Raw genomic sequence first — 8,622 nt, 5'->3', positions numbered from 1 at the left:
AGCAATGTGTGGTTCTACACCTCCCTTCAAGGCCTCCACAGCTGCGTAGCAGACATTAAAGGTTATGATTATTATTACTATTTGAGATCACCTCTCTCCCACTTGTTGGTTTCCAGGCTTCTGCGGGACAGACAACACAGCTGATTTCTTTACAATGGTGCCCTCTTGTGGTCTTCTTCTTAATCACAGATATTAGACCATGATGCTCAGCAATGATTTAATAAAAGGTAATGAAGTCATTAATTAGCCTGATAAAACTCAGATGAAAAATCATTGTCTTTTTGTGTTTACCTGTTGTGAAGATGTAAAAGAAAAACAGACGCATCCTTTGAGTTTTTTATAGTATGTTTTTATTTTTTTACCTTTTTTTCTTTAAAAAATGACAAGGTCCAAGTATTTTGGAGGCCCCGCCCTCACCCTATGTTCCCCAGCCGGCTAGCTCGACTCTAAAGCAACCAGCAAAGAAAAATAGTCATATGGACAATTGATAATATACACCCCATATACAGCAATACATAGTGGTCTACCATAATGTTACCAATAATACGCAACCTCCAATGAGGCTTCAGTTCAAACTGTTGCCACTGATATGGTTCATTCCAATAGCAACTGCCAACCAATGACGGTTGTGTTTTTTGACTAGTGCGGGTGGGGCTCAGGTTGCCGTGGTTGAGGCGACGAGCTCGCCAACAGCTGCCTTTTCATTTTCGCACCACCGGCGGCCCAGCAGATAACACGCGGTGGCTTCTGCTCGGCCTCACCAGAACGCCCCCTCCCGCCTCCCCCCTTTAAACCAATCAGATTCAGCATAAGTGCAAAGTTTAGGAGGCACTGACACACACACACACACTCTCTGCTATCTTGAGGAGCCCGAGTGAACGCCACCGACGGTCCCTCCTCTGCTCTAATCTGTCAAACCGCTTCCAATGGTTGAAATGATGTATTACAGTGACCTGCAGCTGGTTCACTCAAACCTGGTCATAATGCAGGTTGGGACACAGGAAATGAACCGTCCGCGGTTTGGATCCTCATAGAATTAAATTTCAAAAGTTCACTTCAGTTCCACCAACTTCAAGTCCTCTCTATGAATTTCATTTCTATGTTTCTCTCTTATTTCACCTCATCCTGCATACAGTAACAGCCAGTGAAAGACAGGGCAAACTGTAAATGTGTGTGTTTGCATGTGCCAGTGACCCCAGCAGTGGTACAGACAGCATAGAGAAGGTTTCTGTATGTGCATGAAATAAAGACAGAGCCTGTACACAGTGTGAGCCAGCGCGTGTCCGTGTGTGTGTGCAGGGCTACAGGCACGACTCCCAGTGCAGCTGCAGGTCCGTGCTGTCCAGAAAGTCGGTCGAGAAGACGCTCTGTGGGGTGTGCGGCGCCAGCGGGGCCAGGCTCGCCCCCCCGTCGCCAGCTCCCCCTCCGCCTCCTCTCCCCCCTCCGCTGCTTGTGCTCCCTCCGCTGGCGCTCCCCACCATGGAGATATCCAGCCAGTCCATGCTGTCCAGGGTGGGGTCGCCAAAGTCAAGCCCCGTTGAGTGCGGGGAGAAACCCAGGTCAGACGTGTCCATGGGGGTAGGAGGGTGGTCCAGGATGCTGGGCGTGCTCAGCATTTGGCTGTGAAGGTCGTCAATCAGTGTAAGGCCGCCGTCGGGCTCCACGCCCAGCAGCGGGGCGCCTGTGGTGCTCTCCAGGAAGTCCTCCAGGCGTCCGCTGCCAGTGCAGGGCTCTCCCATAGAAGGGTGAGGGGAAATGAGGGGGTCCTTCGGTGTGGGAAGGGAGAGGTGGAGAGGGGACGAGGGAGAAGATGGGGATGGCGGGTCAGAGTGGAGGGGGGCGAGGGAAGGGTCTGGGTTGGCCTTGAAGCCGGGGATTTCTGAGGGGAGGACAGAGAGGAAAATATCATGAACACAGCAGATGACAGAGTCATGGTGTCTCTCTGTCATTAATGTTGGGAACAGTTCATTACCTCCACTCTTCAGCAGGATGTCAAACAGGTCGTCCATCTGCTGACTGTTGCCGCCGTTCTCCTGCTGACAGAGGAGGATGTTATCAGTCAGCCACCAGTCACACGTAAACACAACACCACTGACTTACACACAACAGACAAACACAAACTCTGACTTTCCTACTTTTGTTAGCATTTGTCTTATCTTGTTGGATATCAAGCAAGACGTACATTACATAATATTACAGCTGAATTTACAGAGACCAAAACTGCTTTGTTTACTTTGTTAGTGAAATTATAGAAATTACATTGCTGTTTTAAAAGTGATATATTGCAGCACTGATGCTGCTGCTCTGCTAACTTGCTGCTAAAGCTACACCTTATGTTAAGACAATGCGTTAGTCGCAGTGTCTCAATCACATATATTTCACTTAGGTGGTCTGTACAGGTATATCAACAGCTGCCCAAGTACATTTGGTGAACCATTTTATACTCTTCATTTTTTTGTAATCTGACCAAAAGAACAACATCATCTGCATTCGATCAGTGGACAATCTGCCCTCATCAATCACAGATGCTCTGCAGAGAGAGAGAGAGAGAGAGAGAGAGAGACGCTTTCTGGTATAACCTCCCTCCCGTAAAATGGGATCCCAATCATGTAGGCCTACTTATGCAGTTGTTTTGTACAAACTTTTAAGTGCACCTGTTTGTTACGATTTCGCTGGGGGCACGCCGGTTTTGATCAGCAACATTAACTTATCAAGCTGCCTACATACGCAGCTCACCTGCTGTTAGGACAAAGGAATCCTAAACGCGAGATGTGTTTTTCAGGGCGACATTCTAAAAAACATAGTGCTGATAAACGTACAGCAGATAACATTGCTGGTAGAGTGAAGAAAGACAAAGAAAAGATTTACATTTAGAGTACTAGTAAAGTTCCACTGAAACCTGGGGTGTACAACGTACTTTTTGGCCAGTGAGGTGTGTTTGTGTGGATGTTTAAAAGCATGATATAAAATGCAGTTAATCTAACTGTCGCCTTGTGTGAAAATGTTGAATGAATCCACACTTCGGGAGCCACTTATCAGTAAACCTAAGAGACATCTGTTTTAGTTCCCCTTATCGCCTAAATGCAAATCAAACTAAAACAGGTTTTGGTATCAGTCACTTGAATCTACAGCAAAGGCTTCAGGGAGTCAGACATGATATCAATATACTGTAGTCTGTGATTTTCACTTTCTCTCAACTAGAAACACTTGACTGACCTCCAGTTACTTTTTTTTACCTGCAGATATCTCACATCTAAATGTCACTAGTTCACAGTCCCCGCTCTTGGGAACATAGACACATTTCCCATGATGCCTACGGTCAGCACAAGCCAAAAGTGAGAAAACAAAAATACATAAAGTACTAAAATGCTTTCAACATTAAAGGATTTTCTTTAAATCAGACACAAGTCAGACACTGTCAAACAGTAAACCCAACATCAATTCAACCTCTCTGCCCAACATTTTCCAGCTGCCTTCTGAGCTCAGAAAAATGAGCCCAAAGCTCAGTGTGACATCTAAGAAGGAAAATGGAGGAACAGACAGAAACAGAAACACACTGAAGGAGAGATGGAAAGAAAGAGGACATACTTTGGAGCGCTGAGGAGGAAGGGAGGTGTTGGGTTTGGGAGAGGGAGGGGTGAACAGTGTGTGCCGGTCGTAAGGCGGACACACCTCCTCTCTCTGCCCGGGTGGAGTGATGGGATGAAAAGAGAAGAAACGAGGAGAAAAAAAGTTAATGCCATGAGGAGAAACCCAAGCAGTAGCGATGAAATGATGGAGGAGCTGATCGAGAGCAGAGGAGGAGGAGGAGGAAGAAGATAAGTAGGAGGAGGAGATGGTGTGGGTGTTACCTTTAGAGAAGAGAAGTTGCTTTGGCTTTCGCTGTCTGACATGTCATCAAAGAAAGGCTGCAGATTGGGCGGAGCGGTGACTGACAGGCTGGTTTGTGGCACGCCATTGGTGTCTAGGTGTAGTCCCGCCTTCTGTCCCTGAGCAGAGACAGGGAAAAGTCTTATTTAGACTGTGAAACAGCAGACATCAATATGTTGCGTAAATCGTTAGTTGAGTCTTTCTGAATAACAGGCTGCTATTTCAGATTTCAGTCTACTGTCTGTGTGATCTGGAGGATTTTTTAACTGTGTTTGTGGCGACACCTGGTGGCAAGAAGATGTTACTGCTTGGAAGATGAAGCCAGTCTGACAACACTACAAAATGTTACATTACATTAATCATCCTTTATCTATGTGGCATTAATTCATGCTATATACTTTTCCCTATAAAATTTAACATTAAATAAATAAATGAAACAAAAAAGTTCTTAAAAAGTGTGTCTCAGGTGTACCTTTTTGATTGGTTGGCTCACAGACTCGGCCTCTGGCTGCTCTTTCGATTGGCTGTCAGTGCTGGGGAGTTTAGTCGGAGTCGACTGCAATCTCTAAATAAAATAGAACAACAAGCAGAGATCAATATTTCATCACATATTATAAAGCCATCGATGAATGTCAGTGTAACTGTACCTGCAGCGTGATGCGTCCGTTGGTTTTGGCCAATGAGGACACTCCGTTCTGTCCGTCTGTGGTGTTACTGGTGAGAGCGATCAGGTAGTGGTTGCCATTGCTGTCGGTGACCAGTGTTGGCGCGCCGTTAGCCTTGAGGAGGTCTAATGAAATGGCCTGAGTGTGCATTTGAGTGCCATTCTGTTGGTTGATGAACACCGGAGCCACCTGGAAACCACAGATTTGATTAAATCAGATAATGACAACTTAAAAGGGCTATGATGTTGTCATTGAATGTAGTGCCAGTTCAGTCATTGCATTCCCCGTCTGCTGTGTGATGTGGAGCTGCTGTGATGTTACCTGCTGTGTGGTTACAGCCGCCGTCTGCTGTCTATGCTGCTGCCTCTGCTGAGCCTTCAGGTGCTTCCTCTGCTGGATTTGGCTCACTGCAGGCTTCTGGATCTGGACCTGGACCTGCTTCAGCTGGACCTGGCTCTTTTGCTGGCTCTGTTGAACTGGTCCTTGAGTCTGTTTCAGCTGGTTCTGCTGCACCAGCTTCTGCTGACTGAGTTTCTGCTGGGCGAGTCTCTGCTGTGCTAACTTCTGCTGGGCCTGCAGCTGTTTCTGTTGGGTTTGCTGTATGATGAGCTGCTGCAGCTGCTGCTGCTGATGGAGCAGGATTTGGGCGTCTTTCTTCTGTTGTTGTAGTTTTTGCGGGTTTGACTTCAACTCCGCCACCTTCTGCAGTTGCACCTGGCTCTGCAGCAGAGTCTGTTTCTGCTGTTCAGCTTGTTGGACCTGCAGCCGATGAATCTGCTGCAGCCTGAGCAGAGTCTCCTGTGAGCACTGCATCGGCTGGGCTGCTTTCTTTACCTGGGCCTCCTCTGTTACTCCCTCCATCCCCTCCTCGGGCTCCACCTCCTTCTTCACCGTCACCACAGTGCCATTGGGGAGTGTGGGGGGCTGGATGGCGGAGGCTTTTATCAGAGTTTGAAGTTTAACATCTGGGGATGATTTGCTCTTTTCACTTCCTTCCTTCTCCAACACTATTCCGCCTGCCATCTTGCCTTGCTCCAGCTGGGACCTGAGGGTCTCCACCAGCCTCTGCTTCTGCCTCAGCATCCTGGTCAGCTCCTCAATCTGTTTGTCCTTCTCCTGGAGCATCTGGTCCTTGTCCATGGTGTCCATTGCTACTCCGGGCAGGGACTCTGGAGGCTGACACGAGGCAGGGGAAACCCTGGAGAGGCTGCATGAACTCTGGATCTCCTCTTTGACCTTGGAGAGAGCCTGTGAGAGCGGGGAGAGGTTTGACGGGTGCTGGGGAGAGGGGTGCAGGGTGAGTTGGGTCAGTGGGGAGCTCACCTGGAGGATGACAAAACAAGATAAATGTCAGGAAAAGGCTTGAAGGCATAACTTAAGCATATTTGCTTCTCATAAGGATCTCACCATCTCTCCAAACATGTCTCCATTACAGCTCGTCTCGTCTGGACTCATCCCAGCCAGAGACCTCTCAGACGGAGTAGGTGACACCGGAGGGCTGGAGCTGGTGCTGCCAAATCTCATGACCCGCCCTGGAACCATCTGAGCCAATGATGACAAGTTTAACTTAAACCCACACTCTCCTGATTGGTGGTCGGATGTGGTGTTTGTTGTAGTTGGAGAGGATGTGATGCCGCTGCCGGCTGAGGTCGTGCCCTGCTGGCTCTGCTGACAGATGCCGTTTTTCAGAACTGTTGTGGTGGCACCATTTTGCTCCTGGTAGTTGCGGAGCCTCTCGATGAGATCGTTCTTAGTGCCTGAGACGGTCAGACCACGCAATTTCAGTTCCTGTTTCAGCTCAGCGACCTGGAGGATGAGAAACCAGACCATTACTCTTACTTAGCAGGAGCTGACTCAGAGTGAAAAAAACAGAATAACTGAAATGTGAGGGGAAAAAAACAATGACTTCTGGGCCCAGAATCCCCTCAAAAGTCCCAAGGTAAATTTGAGTGGGTCACAATATTGTTAGAGGTTTAAGAAAGAAAATTAGACAACATCAAGACTATTTCTTTTCTCTTTTTTCGCTACTGAAATATTGGACACTATGACCTTTGCAGGCCAACATTTCTCACATTTAAGTCGAAGCTAAAGGTTGTAGAACTGATTTAGTTAGACTCCTGAGGTTATGCGAGTGTGACGGGTCAGCAAGGACATTATTAGTAATCATTTCTTTTGCAAATAACCGTACACTTATTAATAGCTAAGCAAACTGTGACTTCATGCCTCAAAGCACTTTTGGTGCATTAATTCAAATTCCTGGAATTAATGTCAGCTAAGCCAAGTACTATAAAGGTTACAATAAAAAACATTTTAGAAATATACTTGGCAGGAGCATTTCACTAGCCCTTTTTACACAGCATGTCTGCATGATCTTTGGAGCGGTGGTTCGCCAATTCTCCGCCGATGGTGATCCACACAGAGCGAAGCATCTCTGCCGTACCGCTGTGTAATTTACACAGAAAGTGACGCTGCGGCTCCTAAAGAGGCGTGACGGTATACGTCATGTTGATGACGTCGATGTTTCTCAGGTGTCGTCCTGTCAAACCCGCGGACAGTTTATAACCATATGGATGCTGTTATAAAGTGTAATGATTGAGATCCTGACCCATCGAACATCCTGGAAAGTGACCAAGTTACATTTTTCGCATTAAATTGCATAATTACATAATCACCATCAGTAGGACATTTGCAGAGAATTGGTGCCGGATTACTTATGGCAGTGTGAATGGGGCTACTGAGCAAAGCTGTCTGTTTAACTTGGGCTACATCCATGCTACTTCGTTTACATCTAGCAACCACACCACTCCAGTATTTTAGAACCACGAAGACAGAAACTATTGGAAACACAGCTGACATTGTTATAGATTCAGAACTCAAGACTGTGTTACTAGTCTGGACGGGCAGAAAGTGACACTTTCACAATGACACAGAGAACCACGTTCGCTTCCTGATTGGGTCTGATCAGTCACGATGTGTCCTTCCCCTGATTTTGCCTTATGACCCCATCATATGACCCTTCTCCCGAAAGAAAACAAATGACATCAGCCTTGCTTATTAGTGGTAAATTGTACACATATAATGAATTACAAGCAGTGCTGGCCTGGTTTTCTGTGCTGGCATCTGTCTTTAAGTACATTCTGCATTGTCTCTTAATTTTCCACACTGCTGTTCTTCACGGTATTCACGGTATTTTCTGTAACTAAGAAGCTAACCAACAGAGCAGTCAATCTGCTTCCTGTTTCTCTGAGAGTGTTCATGTGATGTGTGTTTTCGCACGTGTTAGTATGGACAGAGATCCTGTCTGACACGGTGGTAAAACACTCGCTTTAGAAGCAGCCTTACTTTGAACTCATCCAGGTTGGCCGGCAGAGTGCTTGGTTTGGCTCCACCCACTACAGTTTGGCTCTGACGGGCAGTCCCGCTCTGGCTGGAAGGGGTCGGGGTGGTCGTCGTGGGAATGCTGCGGGAAGGGGAAGGGCCAGAGCTGGTAGTGGGAGGCTGCTCACTTGGTGGCCTGAGGGGAGGCAGAAAACAGTTAAGTTTGAATATCACTTTTATGTCTTTGCTATAGCAGGGAACATTGTGAACATGAAATGGTGCTTAGCGTGAAAAATAGTGATTAAACATTAGAAATGCTGTACAGAATAATATATCATACTAACCAATGATATTAATATTTCTTTACTTTAGTTCTCCAAAATCAGAAATCATAACATAAGGTCTTCATTGGTGTTTGAAGTTCTGTTGCATAACAATCTTTTTAGCAGACTAAGTAAATTCCGCAAGTTACACACTTTTATTGTCTAACCACAGAAGCTAAACTGGGATATACTGTCAGTCTCAAACATTACTTCTGCTTCTGGCTCTACAGACTCACCCAAAAACCACTAATGTGGTGGCAGAAAATGTTGGGAGAACACAGGAAGTCATTATGAACACTGCCTGCAGGCTGTACTGCAGAAATGAACTATGGGAAATTACTACTGGCTTATATGAAGAGGGAAAAAAAAAAGAGGGTGGCAATGCAGTTCTCATAAAACCAGTCATCCTCACTTCCACGCCACACGCACGGTCATGCTTGACACTC

The 8,622-nt window shown here is 46.6% G+C and overlaps 1 protein-coding gene across 10 annotated transcripts in view; it reads right to left on the bottom strand.

Annotated features, from left to right (window-relative positions):
* Positions 1 to 327: 327 nt before the first annotated feature.
* Positions 328 to 8,622, bottom strand: part of mrtfab (myocardin related transcription factor Ab) — a 44,084-nt gene continuing 35,789 nt past the window's right edge. For 5 of the 10 annotated variants that reach the window (XM_037082295.1, XM_037082303.1, XM_037082302.1 and 2 more), the window contains 9 exons: positions 7,878 to 8,049; positions 5,943 to 6,341; positions 4,857 to 5,858; positions 4,518 to 4,724; positions 4,343 to 4,435; positions 3,852 to 3,989; positions 3,589 to 3,681; positions 1,973 to 2,036; positions 328 to 1,879 (listed from right to left, as the gene is read on the bottom strand). In XM_037082295.1, coding sequence (XP_036938190.1) covers positions 1,302 to 1,879; positions 1,973 to 2,036; positions 3,589 to 3,681; positions 3,852 to 3,989; positions 4,343 to 4,435; positions 4,518 to 4,724; positions 4,857 to 5,858; positions 5,943 to 6,341; positions 7,878 to 8,049 — 2,746 coding nt within the window. In that variant the 3' untranslated portion in view covers positions 328 to 1,301. Of the gene's footprint in view, positions 2,037 to 3,588; positions 3,682 to 3,851; positions 3,990 to 4,342; positions 4,436 to 4,517; positions 4,725 to 4,856; positions 5,859 to 5,942; positions 6,342 to 7,877; positions 8,050 to 8,622 lie in introns of all 10 variants that reach the window. The other 5 variants (XM_037082305.1, XM_037082297.1, XM_037082300.1 and 2 more) reach the window with 5 other exon arrangements.

This window comes from Acanthopagrus latus, chromosome 20 (assembly GCF_904848185.1).
Source record: "Acanthopagrus latus isolate v.2019 chromosome 20, fAcaLat1.1, whole genome shotgun sequence".
Classification (NCBI taxonomy): Eukaryota; Metazoa; Chordata; class Actinopteri; order Spariformes; family Sparidae; genus Acanthopagrus; species Acanthopagrus latus.
This window is presented reverse-complemented; position numbering and strand designations above follow the sequence as displayed.